Source organism: Maniola hyperantus, chromosome 16 (genome assembly GCF_902806685.2).
Source record: "Maniola hyperantus chromosome 16, iAphHyp1.2, whole genome shotgun sequence".
NCBI lineage: Eukaryota > Metazoa > Arthropoda > Insecta > Lepidoptera > Nymphalidae > Maniola > Maniola hyperantus.
The window spans coordinates 10,839-36,326 of NC_048551.1; the positions used below are offsets into that span (position 1 = coordinate 10,839).

At 49.4% G+C, this 25,488-nt stretch overlaps 2 protein-coding genes across 22 annotated transcripts in view; one reads left to right on the plus strand and one right to left on the minus strand.

Moving 5' to 3' along the window:
• chn (zinc finger transcriptional factor charlatan) lies at positions 1 to 9,429 on the plus strand. 3 transcript variants are annotated; one of them, XM_069503792.1, is made up of 4 exons: positions 4,504 to 5,148; positions 5,339 to 6,314; positions 6,381 to 6,619; positions 6,685 to 9,428. In XM_069503792.1, the coding sequence occupies exons 1-4, from the start codon at positions 4,949 to 4,951 to the stop codon at positions 7,010 to 7,012; spliced, it is 1,743 nt and encodes a 580-aa protein (XP_069359893.1). In that variant the 5' UTR covers positions 4,504 to 4,948; the 3' UTR covers positions 7,013 to 9,428. The 3 variants fall into 3 exon arrangements, with proteins under 3 accessions (XP_069359894.1, XP_069359892.1, XP_069359893.1); XM_069503793.1 differs by lacking the exon at positions 4,504 to 5,148 and adding an exon at positions 1 to 85 and having other exon boundaries at positions 5,339 to 6,619; XM_069503791.1 differs by having other exon boundaries at positions 4,495 to 5,148; positions 5,339 to 6,619; positions 6,685 to 9,429.
• The window catches only part of LOC117989706 (rho GTPase-activating protein 4-like), a 27,079-nt gene continuing 10,818 nt past the window's right edge, over positions 9,228 to 25,488 (minus strand). For 2 of the 19 annotated variants that reach the window (XM_069503789.1, XM_069503790.1), the window contains exons 2-8: positions 23,129 to 23,817; positions 22,346 to 23,063; positions 22,035 to 22,267; positions 19,700 to 20,123; positions 18,649 to 18,724; positions 13,457 to 14,153; positions 9,228 to 10,912 (exon numbers count right to left, since the gene is read on the minus strand). In XM_069503789.1, the coding sequence (XP_069359890.1) occupies positions 10,595 to 10,912; positions 13,457 to 14,153; positions 18,649 to 18,724; positions 19,700 to 20,123; positions 22,035 to 22,267; positions 22,346 to 23,063; positions 23,129 to 23,817 (3,155 nt within the window). In that variant the 3' untranslated portion in view covers positions 9,228 to 10,594. The remainder of the gene's footprint in view (positions 10,913 to 13,456; positions 14,154 to 18,648; positions 18,725 to 19,699; positions 20,124 to 22,034; positions 22,268 to 22,345; positions 23,064 to 23,128; positions 23,818 to 25,488) is intronic. The other 17 variants (XR_011237668.1, XR_011237665.1, XR_011237670.1 and 14 more) reach the window with 17 other exon arrangements.

Below are 25,488 nucleotides of genomic sequence, written 5' to 3' on the forward strand. Positions count from 1 at the left end.
AGCTGCCTGCCGCCTGCCGCCTGCCGCCTGCCGCCTGCCGCCTGCCGCCTGCCGCCTGCCGCCTGCCGCCTGCCGCCTGCCCGACGTACAGCGACGTTCCACATCATCCCTGCCCGATATCTAACGAGCCTGCCACGACTTTGTTATCAGTACCTCAGTACCCTTATTATAAATGCGAAAGAGTGTTTGTTTGTTGGTTTGTCCTTCAATCACGTCGCAACGGTGCAACGGATTGACGTGATTTTTTGCATGGGTGTAGATAAAGAACTGCAGAGTGACATAGGCTACTTTTTATCCCGGACAATAAAAGAGTTCCCACGGGAATTTTAAAAAACCTAATTCCACGCAGACGAAATCGCGGGCATCAGCTAGTATTAAATAAATGAAAGTTACTTAGGTCTATTCTAGGTCAACGGGAAGTACTACTACCACCTGTGCTACTACTACTACCACCTGTGCTACTACTACTACCACCTGTGCTACTACTACTACTACCACCTGTGCTACTACTACTACCACCTGTGCTACTACTACTACTACCACCTGTGCTACTACTACTACTACCACCTGTGCTACTACTACTACTACCACCTGTGCTACTACTACTACTACCACCTGTGCTACTACTACTACTACCACCTGTGCTACTACTACTACTACCACCTGTGCTACTACTACTACTACTACTACTACTACCACCTGTGCTACTACTACTACTACTACTACCACCTGTGCTACTACTACTACTACTACCACCTGTGCTACTACTACTACCACCTGTGCTACTACTACTACTACCACCTGTGCTACTACTACTACTACCACCTGTGCTACTACTACTACTACCACCTGTGCTACTACTACTACTACCACCTGTGCTACTACTACTACTACCACCTGTGCTACTACTACTACTACCACCTGTGCTACTACTACTACTACCACCTGTGCTACTACTACTACTACCACCTGTGCTACTACTACTACTACCACCTGTGCTACTACTACTACTACTACTACTACCACCTGTGCTACTACTACTACTACCACCTGTGCTACTACTACTACTACCACCTGTGCTACTACTACTACTACCACCTGTGCTACTACTACTACTACCACCTGTGCTACTACTACTACCACCTGTGCTACTACTACTACTACTACCACCTGTGCTACTACTACTACTACCACCTGTGCTACTACTACTACTACCACCTGTGGTGCTACTACTACTACTACTACCACCTGTGTTACTACTACTACTACCACCTGTGCTACTACTACTACTACTACCACCTGTGCTACTACTACTACCACCTGTGCTACTACTACTACTACCACCTGTGCTACTACTACTACTACCACCTGTGCTACTACTACTACTACCACCTGTGCTGCTACTACTACTACCACCTGTGCTGCTACTACTACTACTACCACCTGTGTTACTACTACTACTACCACCTGTGCTACTACTACTACCACCTGTGTTACTACTACTACTACCACCTGTGCTACTACTACTACCACCTGTGCTACTACTACTACTACCACCTGTGCTACTACTACTACCACCTGTGCTACTACTGTAGCTGAAGGGTTGATGTAATGAAGAACCAGCTACATATAATGATGTTTATTTTACACTTTACAATTGATATGTTATGTACAATACAGACGGGCTCGCGAGCTTTATATAATACAATGGTAGAAGATGTTGACGTGACGAGCGGATGATAGGGAATGTGGAATCTTGTAACGTGCGTGACCAGGAGGATTCTCTACTGCGTTCCAAATTTGAATATTGTTGTGTGGCAGCTGCGAAGTTTTCTTAATAGCTGCCAGCCAAGTAACGGTAGAGGTTGCACCTCTACATCACCCCCCTACGGAGTGAGAAACAGAAAAAAAAAAAGAAATATTAAGTAAGGCAAGTATTATATACATAAGAATGAAGGAAAATAACCCTAAAACTAGAACATGTATTGATAAAAATGAGAAGGCAAATAGGATTGAAAGTTGCCTCAATGTTGAGTCTTCTGTAGCAGTATCTGGTAATGGTGTAATACCTCAGGTCATTGTGTACACAATGACTGGGAGGCAGTACTTAAGACCAGAGAAATAAGCAGTGGACCTGTATGCCTAAGTGACACGGAAAAAAAATAATTACAATAAATGAAGCGTTCGGAGTGCAAAAAGGTTGATGACGGAGGAGACGCATGATGAGCAAATCTTCTTCACGTCGAACCTTGGCAAACTCGCGTCCACACAGACCTGAAGAGAGGTTCTGAGCGCGATAAACTCAGTGAACCTGGAAAAGTGAAAAGGTCGAAGGACTTACGAACGAGTGACATCGTGTCTAAGGCTGCACAGTGAACTACAGGAACATGTGTGCGGAGGCTATACAGCACTCCACAAAAGCTGCTTCACTTTGAAATAAAAGATGATCCGCAATGCACGGAGGAAGCTTTGCTGAAAACCTTACGAATTGTGGCATGGTCCGTAGGGGTTTGTTGTTAATGGAACCATGGAACGGAGAGATTAGTCCTCTTCATACGTGTAATACTGTTTCTTTATAAATTGCTGAAATTTAAATTGTTATGACAGGAAAATTTTACAAAATACAATGGCAATTATGACTGACAATATAACTAAATAAAATTGTTCTAAAAAGTAAAATGTCTATAAAAAAATTCCCTTTTTAAAATGAGATGATGAGACGTCACTTATTGTCTATATTGTTCATGGAATGTTAATGTTCTTTTTCACTGAATTTGAAAATTACAAAAATACGTCACTCAAAAATAATTTTCACAAAACAAAATGCAATGTCACAAATATTATAGTTAGAAATTGTTTTTCAGCACAGAAGAAATAATGTCCTTATAAAACCTGGATCCCTCCTCAGGGCGCCTTGGATATGTACTCACAAGGCATGCACGTATGAATCTCGCGTCGGGTTCAGGAGGTTGTGTTGTGGTCAGCGATGTAGGACAGGGTAGGTTGCGTAGCGTGCCGCGTCGAGTTAACTGGATTGCGTCCACGAGGGACACCATCTGTGGCGTCCATGTCGAGTCGCAGTCGTAACTCGTAGCTTTCGCGTTCAGAGGGTGCAGCTAATGTAGCCGCACGTCGTTGCTTGTTGCGTTGAGTTGCTTGCACGCCGGAGATGTACGGGAGCAGTGTGCAGGCTCGACCGTAGACGTAGGTACCCAATGTGGCTGATGTGTTCTTGAGCTCGGGAGTCACCAATTATGTAGCTGAAGGTTTGATGTAATGAAGAACCAGCTACATATAATGATGTTTATTTTACACTTTACAATTGATATGTTATGTACAATACAGACGGGCTCGCGAGCTTTATATAATACAATGGTAGAAGATGTTGACGTGACGAGCGGATGATAGGGAATGTGGAATCTTGTAACGTGCGTGACCAGGAGGATTCTCTACTGCGTTCCAAATTTGAATATTGTTGTGTGGCAGCTGCGAAGTTTTCTTAATAGCTGCCAGCCAAGTAACGGTAGAGGTTGCACCTCTACACTACTACTACCACCTGTGCTACTACTACTACCACCTGTGCTACTACTACTACTACCACCTGTGCTACTACTACTACTACCATCACTACCACTTGCTGTATTTTCTTAATTGTTTTTAAAAATAACTATTGTTTCATAAATTAATAATAGTAGGTATTAGGTTAGCACTAGGGTTCATGATTTCTCGGGTCTCGAGAATTCTCGAGGCTAATTTCTCGGGTCTTCTCGGGCTGTCGAGAAATTTACATTTACGTACGGATTTGCATATTCTTCGGTTCCAATAATGCGATTAATCAACAAATTCAGTGGTTTCCTCTCAAATAAAAGTACCAAAATAATTATAAGACTTTTATTGACAGTCTTCAACATAATTAGCTTCTTTTTCTTAAAGAAAACTAAAAAAATAAGCTATTCTGACATTTGTGATTTATACATATATACAATTACAGCACAAGCACAGCATTAAAAAGAAAAAAAATCAACTTAAAACTTCTAGCTTCTTTCTTTTAAACAAAACAAACAATAAACAAAAATTTCAACATGAAAACGTTAACCTTATCCTAACTTATAATTAAATTATAATCACAGCACCATTTTTGGCATGTTAATTAGAAAAAAAAATCAAATGAAATTTTTGCATTTAAAACAAACGGCAAACGCAAATCGTTTTATTTTATAATTTCATAGACTCAAATATGATTTCTCGAGTTCTCGAGTTTTCTCGAGCTTGATTTCCCGGGAACAAAGCCCAACGATTTCCCGGGAATTCTCGGCTCGAGAATTCCCGGGAATGAACCCTAGTTAGCACCTAGATAGATAGATTTTATAATGAGTAAGTAGGTGTCGTATGTAGCTCTACAGAGTACAGAGCCACTCGTGACCTGCCCCCCACCGGGCGCTTCGCCCCCGCCCCGCGGCGCTTCGCCCCCGCCCCGCGGCGCTTCGCCCCCGCCCCGCGGCGCTTCGCCCCCGCCCCGCGGCGCTTCGCCCCCGCCCCGTGGTAGATAGCATATTAATTATGCCGACATCTGGATGGGTGGCCGCTGGCCGATCGCCGTTAGGGAATACGGGGAACATTTGTGATCAGTACCCGTACTATAAGATTTTACGTCTCACCAAACCAAACCAAATTCGAGAGTCGAAATACTTCCGCGTTACAGTAAACTGGATCTTAATCATCTTGTTTTAAAGCTCAAGTTTGTCTACACTTCTACAGCCAGCGCTCCAAGCGGAAACATTGCGAAATTAAAATCAGTGGCATTGAATATTCGACTTCAATTCAAGGCCGTTTAGGTCCATTTTACTTTGTTACTGTGTTTCGACTCTCGAATTCTAGCAACGTTTGGTGAGACGTAAAATCTTATACTACGGGTACTGTGCCCGAATTTGTTTTGTTGTGAAGACTGATGATTGGCTCGGTTCATTTAGTAAGCAGCAGCAGTGACGCCTGTGGCGCGCAAGTGTCGCGGCATCGATCGCGCTGGGCGGCGGCGGGCGGCGGCGGGCGGCGGCGGGCGGCGGGCGGGCGGCGACGGGCGGGCGGCGGGGGAGGGCCGGCTCCCGCTAGTAGGCGCGCACCCTCGGCGCGGCCGGCAGCCTCCCGCAGGTACGGGCCCGGGGACCGCTGCACGCTGCACCCCGGGGGGTGTCTCCCGACACTCCTGCACACGGCCCGCGTCGTATTGTATCGCGAGTGCGGCGCGGTGTCGCATCGCCACCGCGCCGCACTCGCGTCGTAGCCTGAATGTTTGTGTCGGCTCGGCATACTAATGCATGCAGGCACTGTTCTGTTGCAGCGACATGGAGGGCGGCGTGGGCGTGGGCGTGGGCGTGGGCTCGCTGGCGCTGGACTGCGAGGACATGTTCAAGGAGATCACCAAGAAGCTGTACGGCGAGGAGGCGGCTGCGGGCGGCGTGGGCGGCGTGGAGTTCCCGGGCGTGGAGGACGAGGAGCTGCGGCCCGAGGAGCACATCACGGCGTGGGGGCTGGCGGCGCTCATGCAGAACGGCTTCCCGCCGCCCGGCATCCTGCAGGCCAACTTCGCGCCGCGCACCGACCCCACGGCCGAGGACCGCTGGACGGCGGCCGAGGAGCCGCTGGCGTGGGCGCACTCGCGCGTGGCGGCCTACAACCCCGCGCAGCGCCTGTTCAAGTGCGCCGAGTGCGACTGCGTGGGCTTCCTGGCGCGCGTGGCCGAGCACTGGCTGGGCACGCACTCGCAGGCGCGCGCCTTCGCGTGCCCGCTGGCCGGCTGCGGGTTCGCCAGCGGCTGGGCGCGCGCCGTGCGCCAGCACCTGGCGCGCGCGCACCACTCCGACCCCGCGGCCGCCGACCAGCTGCTGCGCGACAACCCCGCGCTGGACGACCTCACGCGCTACCTGCAGCGCCTCAAGAGCAAGGTGGAGGCGCGCCGCGACGCGCCGCCCGCGCCCGCGCACGCGCCCGCCAAGCGCTACGCGTGCGGCGCGTGCCCCTACGCCACGGACCGGCGCGACCTGTTCACGCGCCACGAGAACATCCACCGCGACGAGAAGCCCTTCCACTGCTACCTGTGCGGCAAGCAGTTCAACCGCGCCGACCACGTCAAGAAGCACTTCCTGCGCATGCACCGCGACCAGCCCTACGACCTCAGCCGCATCCGCCGCGCCGCAGCCGCGCGCGCGCCCGCCCCCGCCGCGCCGCCCGCCGCGCCGCAGGGGGCCGCCGCCGCGGCGCCGCGCGTCAAGCCCGAGCCGCCCGCGCCCGCGCCCGCCAGCCCCGCGCGCCGCAAGGTGAGCCCGCCCCCCCCGCGCCCGCGCCCGCCCGGCGGCCCACTAACGCGCGCGCCTGCCCCGCAGGGCGAGCGGCGCTACGCGTGCTGCTACTGCGCGTGGTCGGGCGTGGACAACTGGTGCCTGAAGCGGCACCTCAACACGCACCTGAAGCCCTTCGCGTGCGCGCTGTGCGAGTACAAGGCGGCGCGCGCCGAGCGGCTCGCCACGCACGTGCACAAGGTGCACAACAAGAAGGCGTGCGCCAAGTGCCCGTTCCTGGCCGACGACCAGCCGGCGCTGGCGGCGCACCTGCGCGACGCCCAGTGAGTATCCGCCCGCCCGCCCGCCCGGGGTCAGGCCTAGGTGCTAACGTGCCGTTTGCTTGCAGCCACATCGAGAGCCGCAGCCTGAAGGTGCCGTCGAGCGCGGCGCGCGGCGCTGCCACGCAGGCGGCGGCGGCGGCGGCGGCGGCGGCGGCGGCGGCGCCCGCGGCGGCAGCGGCGCCGGCGACGCAGCCCGCCGGCGCGGCGCGGCGGCGCGAGGCGCGCGCGGCGGGCGCGGCGCGGCTGTTCGGCTACCTGGAGGCGTCGGACGGCTCGGGCGACGAGTTCGAGGCGCCGCTCGGCGAGCCGTTCGCGCCGCACTACGCGCGCGACAAGGAGAACGCCGCGCCGCCGCTGCCGCACGCGCTGCACGAGCACTGCCTGCGCTACTAGCGCCACTAGCGCCGCACACACACAATATAGCGCATCTCTGTACCATGCCGTTTTACTTGTCGCGATGTCCCCTGCCCCCCGACCCCTGCCCCCCGACTTGCACCTACTGACGTCACTCCACCTAGCTATGTGCCTATGTTATACACCTAAGAACTAGGCACTCCCAAGTACAGAGTACAGACATAGGGTTGCCAGGTGCCAGGTGCCAGGTGCCAGGTGCCAGGTGCCAGGTCTTACAACCGAACAGGTCTCTACGCTCTAATGAATGAACCAGTCCTGTTTTGATGATCACCTTGCAGTACGCGGCCGAAAGTAACGTACTTCGGCCTTTAAAATGACATTTCGCTTTGTAGAGCGTTGTCTCTGTCACTCATACGTAGTACTATTATATATTCTGTGCTCATACCTATATGACGTTTTGTCGGTCTCAACGACAGAGACAACGCTCTACAAATCTGCTATCTCCTTTTAAAGGTCGATGTATATTACTTTCGGCCGCGTAAAAAGCCCGACTGTGTCCGGCTTCCTCTGCTCCTAAAACCAGAGAGCAAAGAGGTGAGTCGTTTTTGCGCACCAGTCACCAGTCACCAGTCACCATAGATAACACGCACCCAGTCTTGTATTTGTATACTATCTCTATGCACCCAGTGAGCGAAACAGTGATTTGAATTTAGAACGCTCTGGGTTGGCATTTCTTCAATTCATTGTCTCAAGAAACGTTCGGGAATTTCGTATATGAATTGTATACCAAAGATATTATTTCATAAACATTTTTAACCTCTCTTTTTTATTTATACTATTGACTTTTAATTAAAACAAGTTTTAAGATTACATAATTTTGAAAAACATGAAACATAACAGGAAATTAAAATTAATTACCTACTTTCATATAATGTATTTATTTTATACAAATAACGCAACAAGACGAGTGCAGAAAAGAAATAAGAAATGGCGGTAAAACAAAAAATTGTCTTTATCTTAATTAGTTCTTTGTGGATAGTAATTTTTAAAATGTTGAAAAAGTAACATGATCACAATTCGAGTAAAATGAAATGCAGAAATTGTTCAAACTTCAAGGTACCCACAATACTTTTCTTACATTTTGTCATCGACATAGGAACCCGGAATACAACACGAAGTAGTACTTAGAAATTGTTTGCATTTTGTATTGTCGCTACTCGCTAGTGTCATCGCCATCGAATACGAAGTATATAATCAGTCAGTGGTTATCGCACTTATAATAATTAATTATCTCTGACAGAATTGACGTCATGTGTTGCATTGTTGCATCACCAGCTTGAGTCGATGGTATAAACACACGAGTTCGTGTGGTATAAATACGAGTGGTTTATGGTTTTAAAAGGAGTCTGCGTCTCGCTCGTAGACTCATTCGACTATTGAATGCTTTGCGTTTAGGTCATTTTAATTGATTGGTTGTAGTACCTTGTAATTTTGTGCCCTCATCAGGTTAATGTTGTAGTTAGGTTAGTTTAAAGATTAAACCTCTCGGTAAGCTCTGCGCGTGTGACCAATGCCTGCGAGCGAGTTTAAAAGAGAAGACAGTCCAATAACCAATCCAAAAATAGCTTATAATGCCCTGCTTTTCTGTCTAACTTTTTAACTCGCTTCTGGTACCCTTTCACTAGTGAGGCGAAAAGTTGTATTGTACCTACCTATGTATCACACGATAGCAAAGGTACATCGGGCGCGTCGCCCCTCACGTCGTACACACGTACGCGCGCATCGCGTAGTATGTTGCATCACAAGCGTTATTTGCTCTCCTCTTATCGACTCGATATCATAATGTGATGGTAGGTAACGCTGTGCAGCCAGGATCGGGAGCCGGAACAAATAAAAGGCAAGGTTTGAATAATACTGTTTATTGTAGACGCGAGTACAGTGCGGCGTACAAAAATAACATTGTGCCGCGCCGTGCCGCACTGCAGCACGGCACGGCGCGGCGCACCGCGTTCTATCATCTAATTTATTACGCGCTATTAATATCATATAAAACCTGCACTCCGCCACAGACGCGGTTCACTCCCGAGTTTCAACTTATCATCTAATTAATATGATTATTCTCGTTCGCTCGCTGTAGACAGATACGATTAACATAATATTTGGAGCGAGCCGCACACCACAGTGAGCACGCGACGGAGGCTGCGTGACGTCATCGCATATTGAGCATATGAGCATAAGGAGTGGTCACACAGGAAACATTGCTAGTATGTTAACGAAAGGCAATCGACATTGTCGCCGAGCGAGCGCTGACTTGTCGCCGAGCGAGCGCTGACTTGTCGCCGAGCGAGCGCTCACTTGTCGTCACGGTCGTGTAACATTGCTAGTATGTTAACGAAAGGCAATCGACATTGTCGCCGAGCGAGCGCTCACTTGTCGCCACGGTCGTGTAACATTGCTAGTATGTTAACGAAAGGCAATCGACATTGTCGCCGAGCGAGCGCTCACTTGTCGCCACGGTCGTGTAACATTGCTAGTATGTTAACGAAAGGCAATCGACATTGTCGCCGAGCGAGCGCTCACTTGTCGCCACGGTCGTGTAACATTGCTAGTATGTTAACGAAAGGCAATCGACATTGTCGCCGAGCGAGCGCTCACTTGTCGCCACGGTCGTGTAACATTGCTAGTATGTTAACGAAAGGCAATCGACATTGTCGCCGAGCGAGCGCTCACTTGTCGCCACGGTCGTGTAACATTGCTAGTATGTTAACGAAAGGCAATCGACATTGTCGCCGAGCGAGCGCTCACTTGTCGCCACGGTCGTGTAACATTGCTAGTATGTTAACGAAAGGCAATCGACATTGTCGCCGAGCGAGCGCTCACTTGTCGTCACGGTCGTGTAACATTGCTAGTATGTTAACGAAAGGCAATCGACATTGTCGCCGAGCGAGCGCTCACTTGTCGCCACGGTCGTGTAACATTGCTAGTATGTTAACGAAAGGCAATCGACATTGTCGCCGAGCGAGCGCTCACTTGTCGCCGAGCGAGCGCTCACTTGTCGCCGAGCGAGCGCTCACTTGTCGCCGAGCGAGCGCTCACTTGTCGTCGCGGGTTTAACAACTATCGTACAGTCGTATACTTCTTGGATATCATTAAAAAAGTTAAATTACTTAAAAATCAATTATTACTTCAACTAGAAAATTACAATTCGGCTTCAATATAAAATAAATATTAAAATTTCTTCAATACAATTGTCAAAATACGAGAGATTAGCGCCTCCGAAACAATATAAAAAAAACATTGACCGTAAAAAGTTTTTCGTCCAAAATATTACGCTAACATGTACGGGCATGCTGGGGCAACATTCTGGGCGGATGCGGCCCGGCGTGCCGCGGGCACGCGCGTTACACGCTAGCAGCACGCGTGCTAGCTGCGTGTGGCACGCGTGTTACACGCTAGCACGCGATAGCCTCACGAATGGCCCACATGTCGTTAGTAAAATATTACATTTATCTCCTTATCTAATATAAAATGTTCGTATGTTCGTCTGTCCGTCTATTCGTTACCTACCTATGCATTCGCGCGTCCCTCATCCGGTCGAGTGGAACTTTGTGTCGGTCGGCTTCACGCGACTCGTCGAAGTATCACAGCTCGCCGCCGTCGGGCGCGTGCGGCGCGTCGGGCGCGGGCTGCGCGCGCGTCGCGTGCTGCGGGTGCGGCGTGGGGCGGCGCAGCAGCGCGGGCTTGGCGGCCAGCGCGGGCTTGAGCGAGCCGCCCGTCAGCGTGAGCTCCGCGAACTTGGCGGCCACGCGCAGCGTGTTGCGCGCCGGCACCGGGCTGCCCCCCGCGCCCGCCCCGCCCGCCCCGCCCGCCGCGCCCGCCGCGCCCGCCGCGCCCGCCGCGCCCGCCTCGCCCTCCGAGCCGCTCTCCGCGCACGCCGGTCTGCAACGAAGGAGGCGGAGCCACTGTAACTAACATAATCTCTTTAAAATATAATCGGCTGATTGTTTTCGGTGGTAAAGATATTAATAGATTTAAAAGAGCTTATAAAAGTGCCGAATGGGCGCGTTTGGAACCCTTGTAGCTTTAGTTTTACGTTACTAATTTTACCTATCACCGATGACATCGCAAACATTCGACCACTGACAACTGACTGACAATCAAACAGTGTACGATGGTGCCCAATTCGAATAACTGATTTGACTTTGCAAAATAACAGATTTGGACCTTTCGACGCGGCGTGACGCTGAGTTAGCTCCTCGAACCCTATACATACATATAGCTACGCCGATAAAATATGTCTTTTGAACCGACTTCCAAAAAGAAGGTGGTTCTCAATTCGGGCGGTTTTTTTAAATAGCGTTCCCATATAATGTATTACAATAATACGTAATGAACTAAAGACGTTTCTTCATCTCATTCACATGCCATAACTATTTGACTCCCGCCGCGGTTCAATACAAATTTATTTTTTATTTTATTTATTTATTTTATTTAGACAAAAAAAAGCGAATAATTCACACCAACTTCCAGACCAAAGCACTAGACAAAAAGCCGCGACTGGTGTTGGCAGTTTGCAGCCCAAATAGACCGTAGTCTGTGCTAGGGCTGACAAAGTTCATCGACCTCATTCATACTATATTATATTATATTATATACTATACTATATTTATACTATACTATATATATATTCATACATTACTAAAACTATATTTTATTTGGTGCAACAGTGTTAATGCATACGGAGTTTAGATATATAATTTAAATAGATAGGATAAGTTGTAATAAGTTAAGGCATTCGTTTCAACAGATCTTGTCATAAAGACGTTTAAAATTTTCAAAAGAGGTTTCTAGGAGAAATTTCTTTATATAGAATTTAAGTTTTTTCTTTAAGGATGGGCGCTGGGCACATAAAATCAGATAAGATACCTCCAGCGGAAGGTTATTGAATAGTTTTGGTGCCGCAGCTGTAAAATGTCTACTCGAGAATCCAGACGTCCGTCGGGGAACTGAACATCTTAGTTGCCTTTGCCGACGGTGACTGGGAGTTTGCTCGATTGTGAAGTTGTCTATATATTTTGCCATATACATTGTTATTTGCCAAATGAATATTTTTCTTGGGGTTAGTACTTTACTTAGCTTAAATAATTCTTCCGTAGGAAATCGTCGGTTCTTTTTTAAGATAATTTTGAGATTAAGTTTTTGAGCCTTATTTAGTTTGTCTAGTAAAGTTGATCCACATGAGCCCCAGGCTATAATGCCATATAATATTAACGACTGAGTTAAAGAGCAGTAAACTCTTAACAGTAGGTTAACACTCATAATGTTTCTTAAATTATACTATATATAGCTCAATTACCACTCACTCACTGATTGACATAATTGTTCTCCTAGAAAGAGATAGAAAATGATATAATAATGTATGGGAGATATGTTCAGAAGTGGGATTCGACTAGGGAAAAATTATGACATTTCAGAAAAACAAGATGGCGGCCGACCTGACTTTTGTAACTTTTTTGTTTTCCAACCGATTTTGTTACAACTTGCAGTTATTTTAAATATTAACAAACGATTTTTAGAAAATGTGAAAAAAATTGGAAAAACAAGATGGCGGCCGAGATTTTCAAAAAATTTCCTCCTGTAAAATTTTGTATGAAACTTTTTTTTTTCACTTGTGGTTTCATATAGAAGACAATGATTCCTTTAGGGCAACACATGGAGGGAGCTGATGATTGAGGATTTCGGAGACGGGTGAAGGGCACGCTCAAGGTATTGAAGATAGGTGGGAGGTGCTCGACCAAATGTCATTCGAAACCTCATCCAATTGCCAAAAATTTGAAAAAAAATTCAATATTGTGAAAAAAAAGATGGCCGCCATACAAATTTCATCGGCGTCCATCTCGGAGGGTATGAAAGATGGAAGAGTGGTTTCTTGGCAAGAGATGATCAGGATCCCAAGGTCTACTCGATGGGTGGAAAAAAAATTCAAAATGGCGGAATTTATTTTTTCATACAAAATTTAAAACTTTTTTTAAATTGTTCAAAATGGCCATTATAGACCTCGAGAGCTGCTTTAGCAGCTCGAGCAGCGAGCAAAATACTAGTTATTGTATATATAGCTCAAGCTTCGGACTTTTTTAGTCAGCATGTCTACGTGCTTATCCCACCTCAGATGTTGATCAACAATAATACCGAGATAAGTTGTGCTATTAGTACATGATAATATTTTGCAGTTTGCACAGTCAGACTTATTCAAACAAGAGTGCACAAAATCGAAATCAATATGAAATCAGTAGTGCGCGCGTATCTGTGCGCGTCGGGCCGCGCCGGCAGGTCCAGCACCAGGTCGGGCGTGCTGTCCAGGCGGCTGCGGAGCACCACACGTCACCACACACACAATATGATGTAGTGCGCGCGTACCTGTGCGGCGCTGCGGAGCACCACACGTCACCACACACACAATATGATGTAGTAGTGCGCGCGTACCTGTGCGCGGCGCCGAGGGCGGGGCGCTTCTTGAGCGTGTCGCGGTTGTGCGCGAACGTGTCGGCGTGGCACGCGTCGGGCGCGGTGTCGGCGCGGCGCGCGTCGGGCCGCGCCGGCAAGTCCAGCACCAGGTCGGGCGTGCTGTCCAGGCGGCTGCGGAGCACCACACGTCACCACACACACAATATGATGTAGTGCGCGCGTACCTGTGCGCGGCTGCGGAGCACCACACGTCACCACACACACAATATGATGTAGTAGTGCGCGCGTACCTGTGCGCGGCGCCGAGGGCGGGGCGCTTCTTGAGCGTGTCGCGGTTGTGCGCGAACGTGTCGGCGTGGCACGCGTCGGGCGCGGTGTCGGCGCGGCGCGCGTCGGGCCGCGCCGGCAAGTCCAGCACCAGGTCGGGCGTGCTGTCCAGGCGGCTGCGGAGCACCACACGTCACCACACACACAATATGATGTAGTGCGCGCGTACCTGTGCGCGGCTGCGGAGCACCACACGTCACCACACACACAATATGATGTAGTAGTGCGCGCGTACCTGTGCGCGGCGCCGAGGGCGGGGCGCTTCTTGAGCGTGTCGCGGTTGTGCGCGAACGTGTCGGCGTGGCACGCGTCGGGCGCGGTGTCGGCGCGGCGCGCGTCGGGCCGCGCCGGCAAGTCCAGCACCAGGTCGGGCGTGCTGTCCAGGCGGCTGCGGAGCACCACACGTCACCACACACACAATATGTTAGATACATAGGTATATAGGTATAGGTAAAAATACGCAGATTATTTACCAATTTTAAAATTACATATAGTTTTACGAATACAAATAAAGTACATATAAAAAGAAAAACTGATTATTAAAAATTATTAGAACAGACTAAAAATAATTCATATAGTATATATAAAAAACTAATTATAGAATTAAGAGCGTAGCGAGTGATTCGAGTTGGGATCCTGAGTGTAGGGAGGGATTCGAGTTGAAATCCTGAGTGTAGGGAGGGATTCGAGTTGAAATCCTGAATATAGGGAGGGATTCGAGTTGAAATCCTGAGTGTAGGGAGGGATTCGAGTTGAAATCCTGAGTGTAGGGAGGGATTCGAGTTGAAATCCTGAGTATAGGGAGGGATTCGAGTTGAAATCCTGAGTGTAGGGAGGGATTCGAGTTGAAATCCTGAATATAGGGAGGGATTCGAGTTGAAATCCTGAATATAGGGAGGGATTCGAGTTGAAATCCTGAGTGTAGGGAGGGATTCGAGTTGAAATCCTGAGTGTAGGGAGGGATTCGAGTTGAAATCCTGAGTATAGGGAGGGATTCGAGTTGAAATCCTGAGTGTAGGGAGGGATTCGAGTTGAAATCCTGAATATAGGGAGGGATTCGAGTTGAAATCCTGAGTGTAGGGAGGGATTCGAGTTGAAATCCTGAGTGTAGGTGTGACGTTGTAAATTTTGAACTACTAACTAGCGTTTCGCTTTTAATAAAAATCTATTTTGTTCAAAGTATGTTGGTGCCACCTAGCATCAAGGTGCAGAACTACGCGTGGGTCGATGTTCAGAGTTCATTCGAGCCACAATAGATGGCGTTTGCTTCGTTGTCAATTGTCGTAAAAATAAAACAAAATAATTAAATAAAACCATAATATCATTTGTTTATTGTTAAGTCATTAACAAAACGGTTCTTATAATATATCCTTAGGTTCCGCAAATATTCAAAATGAATTGGCTTCATGATCAAACTAAATGAGAGCGGCCACACTCGGGTTGCGTCTGGCAACACCGATTGGTGAGATTTAGAATTTTTCTGGAGTCAACATGTGAAGACGAATTTTTTCGTTCCAGGAAAATCTCACTCCTTTTCGCCCATGGCTTCGCCTGGGAAAATACAATAGTTATAAATTTAGTCATCCTAACGTATTTCAATGTTTCATCAATTATGTTCCAGTTATTTTACCTTCCCAAATAAATGAGGATAATGGGTTGTGGGTGGACTCCTGAAAACCATTGGTGGCCAGGAGTTCAATAGGGTTTCCGTTTGCGTTTCCGTTTTTAGTTTTCGGTATTTATTTCTTTTGCACATTCACGTTGGCAACTTAATTCTATGGATAAGACTTGGTAAAAATCTTTGTAATGAAACATTTCGGTTGTGAAGAATCAAATAAATTGAGTTTTGGATCTTGGCCGATGCCGTCCAGCTACCTTGCAGTCTTCGCACCTACAAGTAAGCAAATGTTTGTATCCTGGAACAGTTTAGTGAACCTTCTTAGTGTATGTGTACAGTAAGAACCCTGTCTTTACTACTGAGCTTTTATTTTGAAACAATTTTATGAATTTTTCTGTGTCATTGTCTATTCCATGCCAATGGCATCTTAAATTTAAAACATAGATTTTATGTACTATCTACCTAAGGCATTCTAATGTATCTAAATTAAGTCTTGGCATTAAGCTAGAATAACTAAGCATTATTAGCCATCACTATGTATTAAGCGACCCCGGTAAAAGTTACATTAAAAACAATTTTGCCTAACATCTAGCAAATTTCATTTATAACACCTCATATACATTACAAGGGAGTCGGCGGCTAGCTTCTATTCTTTACTAGGTAGATAGATCAAGTAAGTAAAATTATTATTTTTTTTCCTCTAATCTTTGTAAGGTGGTAGATTATTCCGTATCCGGGTATATTTCTATTCCGCCCAATTTACCACCCTTACAAATGGCGCCCGAACGTTTTTTTTATATAGTTATTTCTGTATATTTTGAGAAATTTTGTGAATTTTATGAAATGTACTCCGCTGATTGTACAATTTTCTAAGTAGTGACACATTGCAAAGAGCACTAAGCTGTTTTTATGGTTAACTAACTAAATAATAACTAATAGTTAGAAATTTTGTTTGATAGTTTAAGTAATTTTCTGAGTATAGTCCAACATTTTTTTTTCTTACTTAATCAACACTTTATAAATGGTGCTTATGCCGTTTAATTATGTTATCGACTTACCTTGGAGGTGTATAAGTGAATAAATTGGGCGGAATAGAAATATACCCGGATACGGAATAATCTACCACCTTACAAAGATTAGAGGAAAAAAAATAATAATTTTACTTACTTGATCTATCTACCTAGTAAAGAATAGAAGCTAGCCGCCGACTCCCTTGTAATGTATATGAGGTGTTATAAATGAAATTTGCTAGATGTTAGGCAAAATTGTTTTTAATGTAACTTTTACCGGGGTCGCTTAATACATAGTGATGGCTAATAATGCTTAGTTATTCTAGCTTAATGCCAAGACTTAATTTAGATACATTAGAATGCCTTAGGTAGATAGTACATAAAATCTATGTTTTAAATTTAAGATGCCATTGGCATGGAATAGACAATGACACAGAAAAATTCATAAAATTGTTTCAAAATAAAAGCTCAGTAGTAAAGACAGGGTTCTTACTGTACACATACACTAAGAAGGTTCACTAAACTGTTCCAGGATACAAACATTTGCTTACTTGTAGGTGCGAAGACTGCAAGGTAGCTGGACGGCATCGGCCAAGATCCAAAACTCAATTTATTTGATTCTTCACAACCGAAATGTTTCATTACAAAGATTTTTACCAAGTCTTATCCATAGAATTAAGTTGCCAACGTGAATGTGCAAAAGAAATAAATACCGAAAACTAAAAACGGAAACGCAAACGGAAACCCTATTGAACTCCTGGCCACCAATGGTTTTCAGGAGTCCACCCACAACCCATTATCCTCATTTATTTGGGAAGGTAAATAACTGGAACATAATTGATGAAACATTGAAATACGTTAGGATGACTAAATTTATAACTATTGTATTTTCCCAGGCGAAGCCATGGGCGAAAAGGAGTGAGATTTTCCTGGAACGAAAAAATTCGTCTTCACATGTTGACTCCAGAAAAATTCTAAATCTCACCAATCGGTGTTGCCAGACGCAACCCGAGTGTGGCCGCTCTCATTTAGTTTGATCATGAAGCCAATTCATTTTGAATATTTGCGGAACCTAAGGATATATTATAAGAACCGTTTTGTTAATGACTTAACAATAAACAATGATATTATGGTTTTATTTAATTATTTTGTTTTATTTTTACGACAATTGACAACGAAGCAAACGCCATCTATTGTGGCTCGAATGAACTCTGAACATCGACCCACGCGTAGTTCTGCACCTTGATGCTAGGTGGCACCAACATACTTTGAACAAAATAGATTTTTATTAAAAGCGAAACGCTAGTTAGTAGTTCAAAATTTACAACGTCACATAGGGAGGGATTCGAGTTGAAATCCTGAGTATAGGGAGGGATTCGAGTTGAAATCGTGAGTGTAGGGAGGGATTCGAGTTGAAATCCTGAATATAGGGAGGGATTCGAGTTGAAATCCTGAGTGTAGGGAGGGATTCGAGTTGAAATCCTGAGTATAGGGAGGGATTCGAGTTGAAATCCTGAGTGTAGGGAGGGATTCGAGTTGAAATCATGAGCGTAGCGAGTGGTTCGAGTTGAGATTCAGAGTGTAAGGAGGGATTCGAGTTGATATCCTGAGCGTAGCGAGTGATTCGAGTTGAGATCCTGAGTGTAAGGAGGGATTCGAGTTGAAATCCTGAGTGTAGGGAGCCTTCCTCTCTACACTCCGAGGGAGCGTCCCTCGGTACTCGGTAGGGACTGCGTCGGTCGATTGAACTGATATTACTAGTGAAAAGTTTAACTTTTATTTTTACCAATATTTGGATGATACGTGTTGGCGAGAAAAATCCTAATCCTAAAAAATATCTGCTGCCTCAAACCAGAGAGCAAAGAGATGAGTCGTTTTTGCTCACCAGTCACCAGTCACCAGTCACCATAGATAACACGCACCCAGTCTTGTATTTGTATACTATCTCTATGCACCCAGTGAGCAAAACAGTGTTTTGAATTTAGAACGCTCTGGGTTGGCATTTCTTCAATTCATTGTCTCAAGAAACGTTCGGGAATTTCGTATATGAATTGTATACCAAAGATATTATTTCATAAACATTTTTAACCTCTCTTTTTTATTTATACTATTGATTTTAATTAAAACAAGTTTTAAGATTACATAATTTTGAAAAACAACATGAAACACGTGAAACTTGTTTTAATCCGGCCGAAGAACCTCCGCGGCACGGAATGGACGATGGAGAAGCTCGGTACTCGTGATGGATCACTCACGTGTCGGCGGCGGCGTCAGCGGCGAGCTCGCCGGCGTCGGGCCCCGCGTCGCCGTCGACGTCGCTCGCCGCGCGCTCTGCAACACGATGGACGCCGCGTTGAAGCTTTACACATTCGACACCGCATTCACACATTTCAACACCGCATTCACACATTTCAACACTGCATTCACACATTTCAACACCGCATTCACACATTTCAACACCGTTAGTAGTAGAAATTACCGATTCAAAAAATATATATTTAAAAAACCGACTTCCAAAACCACTACAAAGTAGAAAATAACTAGTTTCTACACGTGTATGTATGTTGAAGTCGGGCGAGCTTCGCGCTTCGATTTCTAGTTTATTTTATTATGCTCGCCCGACTTCATACACGTGTAGAAACTAAAGTATTTTTTTTACTTTGTAGTGATATTGGAAGTCGGTTTTTTAATTATTATTATTTTTGTGATATTGTTGTATTTTGTGTATATTTTTTGATTGTCCTAGCTTACTCTCAGCCTTTTCATTTAATGCTCAACCTTTAAGAACGCGTCACACGCGCCTTCTAAATCTAACTCAAATTATGCGCGAAATTCTATAATTCCACGCTTGGTACGTACTTATAACTATCAGTTCGCTGAGTTTGACTTATGTTACCTATCAAACACTAAATTTAAAAAGGAATTAAGAAACTATCATCGTAAAAAAAAAGTAGTTAACATCTAAATATGCATGCAATCACACACTCCCACTTACACACACACACACACAAGCACACACTCACACACGTATACACACACACTCACACAAGCATACACACACACTGTTGTAATTATATTATTATTGTATATACCTACATTTATTCTAAATCTATTCTGTTAAAAATAGTTTTAATTATAATTTTAAGTTATCTCTTTTGGCCTTCTGTTATACCTAGATTTTAAATTTAAATAATAATTATGTATTTACGCTGTAGATTACTTTCAAATAAACAAAAAAAAAACTTGACGGACCATTCGAACGTTTGTCAAGTAGCCGAAAGAATCTAAAACGCGTACGCGGCTTACCGTCATCGTCGTTGTCCTCGTCGTCGTCGTCGTCGTCGTCGTCGTCGTCGTCGTCGTAGAGCGAGAGGTCGCGCGCGTCGTCGTCGGGCTCGGGCGGCGCGTCGGGCGCGTCGGTCTCGTCGGGCGCGGGCTCGGGCCGGCGGTACAGCGTGTGGGGCGCGAGGTCCTGCGGGAACACCTCCAGGTGGTGCTGGATGGTGCGCTTGACCAGCTCGTTGACGAGGTTCTGCGCCGCCACCTGCGCACCGCCCTCGCCCCAGGCGGCCAGCAGCGTGGGCCCGAGGCAGATGGCGAGGTTCCACGCGTCCATCATGTTGTGCTGCGCGTGCTCGGCCAGGTGAGCCAGGAACGCGAACAGATAGCGCAGCACCAGCAGCTGCGGCACGGGCAGCGCGCTCAGCGTGTCGCGCAGGCGCCGCGCGAACTGCGAACGTCGGGCGGTTGAGCGCTTGCTGGCGAGGCGCGGACGTCGCGCTGATGTTTACACCGATAGTGGGACCGAGTTCGTGGGAGGGTGTAAGGAGTTCGCGCAGGCGCCGCGCGAACTGCGAACGTCGGGCGGTTGAGCGCTTGCTGGCGAGGCGCGGACGTCGCGCTGATGTTTACACCGATAGTGGGACCGAGTTCGTGGGAGGGTGTAAGGAGTTCGCGCAGGCGCCGCGCGAACTGCGAACGTCGGGCGGTTGAGCGCTTGCTGGCGAGGCGCGGACGTCGCGCTGATGTTTACACCGATAGTGGGACCGAGTTCGTGGGAGGGTGTAAGGAGTTCGCGCAGGCGCCGCGCGAACTGCGAACGTCGGGCGGTTGAGCGCTTGCTGGCGAGGCGCGGACGTCGCGCTGATGTTTACACCGATAGTGGGACCGAGTTCGTGGGAGGGTGTAAGGAGTTCGCGCAGGCGCCGCGCGAACTGCGAACGTCGGGCGGTTGAGCGCTTGCTGGCGAGGCGCGGACGTCGCGCTGATGTTTACACCGATAGTGGGACCGAGTTCGTGGGAGGGTGTAAGGAGTTCGCGCAGGCGCCGCGCGAACTGCGAACGTCGGGCGGTTGAGCGCTTGCTGGCGAGGCGCGGACGTCGCGCTGATGTTTACACCGATAGTGGGACCGAGTTCGTGGGAGGGTGTAAGGAGTTCGCGCAGGCGCCGCGCGAACTGCGAACGTCGGGCGGTTGAGCGCTTGCTGGCGAGGCGCGGACGTCGCGCTGATGTTTACACCGATAGTGGGACCGAGTTCGTGGGAGGGTGTAAGGAGTTCGCGCAGGCGCCGCGCGAACTGCGAACGTCGGGCGGTTGAGCGCTTGCTGGCGAGGCGCGGACGTCGCGCTGATGTTTACACCGATAGTGGGACCGAGTTCGTGGGAGGGTGTAAGGAGTTCGCGCAGGCGCCGCGCGAACTGCGAACGTCGGGCGGTTGAGCGCTTGCTGGCGAGGCGCGGACGTCGCGCTGATGTTTACACCGATAGTGGGACCGAGTTCGTGGGAGGGTGTAAGGAGTTCGCGCAGGCGCCGCGCGAACTGCGAACGTCGGGCGGTTGAGCGCTTGCTGGCGAGGCGCGGACGTCGCGCTGATGTTTACACCGATAGTGGGACCGAGTTCGTGGGAGGGTGTAAGGAGTTCGCGCGGGCGCCGCGCGAACTGCGAACGTCGGGCGGTTGAGCGCTTGCTGGCGAGGCGCGGACGTCGCGCTGATGTTTACACCGATAGTGGGACCGAGTTCGTGGGAGGGTGTAAGGAGTTCGCGCAGGCGCCGCGCGAACTGCGAACGTCGGGCGGTTGAGCGCTTGCTGGCGAGGCGCGGACGTCGCGCTGATGTTTACACCGATAGTGGGACCGAGTTCGTGGGAGGGTGTAAGGAGTTCGCGCAGGCGCCGCGCGAACTGCGAACGTCGGGCGGTTGAGCGCTTGCTGGCGAGGCGCGGACGTCGCGCTGATGTTTACACCGATAGTGGGACCGAGTTCGTGGGAGGGTGTAAGGAGTTCGCGCAGGCGCCGCGCGAACTGCGAACGTCGGGCGGTTGAGCGCTTGCTGGCGAGGCGCGGACGTCGCGCTGATGTTTACACCGATAGTGGGACCGAGTTCGTGGGAGGGTGTAAGGAGTTCGCGCAGGCGCCGCGCGAACTGCGAACGTCGGGCGGTTGAGCGCTTGCTGGCGAGGCGCGGACGTCGCGCTGATGTTTACACCGATAGTGGGACCGAGTTCGTGGGAGGGTGTAAGGAGTTCGCGCAGGCGCCGCGCGAACTGCGAACGTCGGGCGGTTGAGCGCTTGCTGGCGAGGCGATGTTTACACCGATAGTGGGACCGAGTTCGTGGGAGGGTGTAAGGAGTTGTGCGTACCGTGTGGTCGTCGGGCAGCGCGGCGACGCGCAGCAGGCGCTCCTGCAGCTGCGGCGGCAGCAGCGGCGGCCGCAGCTCGCGCAGGTACAGCTTGAGCAGGCCGCACACGGAGTTGATGTCGGACGCGTCGCGGGCTCCCGCCAGCGGGTCTGCGCCGCGCTCGAAGGCCGCGCGCAGAGCCGCCATCTCCGTCTGCGAGCCCGACACGCGGAACACGCCCTGGTGCTGCAGCCCTGCGGGGGACACTCGTGTACAGCGCAACCGTCGCGTCGTGCCGATACAACAGCTGGCCACAACACGAGCCCACTCACCGTAGGTGGCGATGACGCGCACGCACGACGTGAGCACGGCGGGCAGCCGCTCGTCGAGCGGCGCGGCGAACAAGCCGCGGCGGCGCGCGGCGGCGCGGCGCGGCGGCGACGGCGGCGAGCGCGCGGCCGCCGCGCCGCCCAGCAGCCGCTCGCGCACCGCCTGCGCCTTGCTCTCCAGGCGCGCCAGGCGGCCCGCGCACGACACGTAGCAGCGGAACTTCTGCAGGTAGTAGTCCTCCTGGTCGCGGCGCGGCGCGTCGTCGTCGGGCGGCGGCGCGGCGGCGGGCGCCCAGGCCGCGTCGGGGCCCTCCATCTGGCGCACCAGCTCCGCCTCGGCCGCGTCCAGCGTCTTGGCGGCCTCGCGGCACTCGGCGCGCAGCGCGCGCGCGCTGGCGTCCAGCTGCGCCAGGCGCAGGCGCAGGTCGGTGCGGTGCGCCTCGCACGCGTCGTCGGCGGGCGCCGCGTCGCCCAGCAGCTCGGCCATGGCGCGGTCCTGCTCGGGCGGCGGCTCGCCGGCGTAGGGCAGCGGGCGCGGCAGCGCGAAGGCGCCGGGGTGCGCGGCCACGAGGCGCTGCCGGTCGGCCAGCGCGTCCAGCGCGTCGGCCGCGGCCTGCAGCGCGGCGGCGGCGGCGCGCCCCGCCTCGGCGCACGCGTCCTCGGCCGCGCCCGCGCTGCGCACGGCGCGCCCCACCACCGCCTCGAAGCCCACCTCCGTGCACTGCAACGACACACGTAGGTCACACTTGTGTGTTGTACCGCCACCGCCTGCGCCGCGACACTCACCAGCATGACGTCGGCGACGTCGTCCAGGTAGTAGCGCTGCAGCGTGGCGTTGGCCGCCTCGAGGCCCAGCACGTAGTCGGCGCGCGCTCGCAGCGCCCGGGCGCGCGCGTCGCTGTGGCGCGCGCGGCGCTTGTCCAGCTCCTTGTCCAGCGCCTTGAGCTTCTTGGGGCGCGGCGGCTCGGCGAGCGCCAGCGCCGCGCGCGCCTGGTGCGCGCTGCGCAGCTTGAGCGCGGCCTGGCGCCAGTCGGCGGCGGCCGCGGCCTGCGCCTTGCCCAGCTGCGCCGCGTCCGCGAGCGCGGCGCCCAGCTCGTCGTGGCGCTCGGCCAGCACGTCGCGGCAGCGGCGGTGCAGACGCAGCACGTCGTCGGCGGCGCGCTGCAGCCGCGCGGCCAGCGGGCCGGCGTACAGCTCGGCCAGCGCGGCGTGGTCGCGACCCAGCGCGCGCGCGTGCTCGAGCGCGGCGCGCCAGCACGCGGCGGCGCCGGCCAGCGGCCACTGCTCGCGGCGCGCGCGGTGGTCCTTGTGGCGCTGCAGCGCGGCGCGCGCCAGCTTGTCGAGCGCGCGCGCGTACTCCGCCTCCAGCTCGGCGCGGCGGCGGCAGTAGTCGCCCAGCTCGGCCGCCACGCCGGCCGCCGCGTCGGCGCGCGCCTCCAGCACGCGCGTCTGCTCCGCCAGCTGCGCGCGGATGTCTGCGACGACACACGTGCGACCGTTACAAATAAAAAATAAAATAAAATTAAAATCTTTTTTATTCAAAGAATTTTATTCATTTTGGTAATAAATACTTAATTTGTCAACAGTACCTTTAACGCCGTTATAGCTAAATCAATATACATAGAAAAATATTAATAATCTAGGTTTTAATTTCCTTAAGAGCGTCAGTATTTTTGATCCAAATAGCTGGCGAAGAGTCGTCTTTCCTCATCATAATACGCCCGTGCCGCACCCAAAGGTATTTGTACCCATGCTCCTTTTTAAAGCTGCGAGACAAGGCATGCAGGGCACGATTCGCTGGAGATAGGTGTTCGGACACGAAGATGGGAGATTTATCGGGCGCAGCGATGCCGAGGTGCGAACAGTTGAGTTTATCCAGTGGGTTCGATTTGTTGAACTTTAGGCATGCTCCGAGTACTTCGTCAAGCTTGCGCGGTGACGACAGTTTCAGGAGTTTCAGGAGATTTCATTCACTCTCCTTGCAGCAGTACAAAAAAATGCTGCATCAGTATATTGATGCAGCATTATAAACTCGTATGCTTCTTCGTGATTTTTCTTGTTTTATGTAATATTTAGTATTTAATATTTAGTACTATTGTAAATTGCAGTGTTTTTATTTTTTATTTTTTCATATTTGTATTTTTAGCTTTAAGTTAACTGGTAATCCCGCACTTGCAAGCTTTTAAAATGCATGCCGGTTTGCCGTTTGTAATTGGGTGTACACTCTAAATTTTTTCTCTGTGAATTGTAATTGTTATTTTATAAAATGTGTACTATCTGTTGGCAAACCAATAAAATTAAAAAAAAAAAACTTTTACAAGTACTTTCGAATAGTCGGATGCATCTACCACTGGTTCGGAATGCCTTTTCTACCGAGAAGAACCAGCAAGAAACTCGGCGGTTGCCGAAGCACGCGTGTAATTTTAATTAACAAAAAAAAGTAGCTAACATCTAAATATGCATGCAATCACACACTCCCACTTACACACACACACACACACACACACACACACACACAAGTATACACACACTGTTGTAATTTAATTATTATACTATATATAGCTCGATTACCACTGACTCACTCACTCACTCACTCACTCACTCACTGACTGACTCATTGACATAATTGTTCTCCTAGAAAGAGACAGAAAATGATATAATAATGTATGGGAGATATGTTCAGGAGTGGGATTCGAGTAGGGAAAAATTATGACATTTCAGAAAAACAAGATGGCGGCCGACGTGACTTTTGTAACTTTTTTGTTTTACAACCGATTTCGTTTAAACTTGCAGGTATTACAGATATTAGTAAACGATTTTTAGAAAAAGTGTAAAAAATTGAAAAAACAAGATGGCGGCTGAGATATTCAAAAAATTTCCTCCTGTAAAATTGTTTGTGCTAATTTTGTTCCAATCATTAAACATTTTGTACTTGTAAAAGTATTTGGTTCTGTTTTAATAAATTGTGATTTTTTTAAACAATATTGACCAATTATTTATGATTAATGATTACCTTCTAGAAAATGTTTAATTAACCGACTTCCAAAAAGGAGGTCATGAACAAATATTGCTATTTTCAACTTTCAAAGTAAGATTACTATATCAAGTGGGGTATCATATAAAAGGGCTTTACTTGAACATTCTAA

Bases quoted from the DNA above. Each gene is read 5' to 3' on its own strand.
- chn (XM_069503791.1), top strand. From the start codon at position 4,949: ATGATTGGCTCGGTTCATTTAGTAAGCAGCAGCAGTGACGCCTGTGGC. The intron at 5,149-5,338 runs GTACGGGCCCGG...GTTCTGTTGCAG, and splicing joins CGGCCGGCAGCCTCCCGCAG to CGACATGGAGGGCGGCGTGG. The intron at 6,620-6,684 runs GTGAGTATCCGC...GTTTGCTTGCAG, and splicing joins GCGCACCTGCGCGACGCCCA to CCACATCGAGAGCCGCAGCC.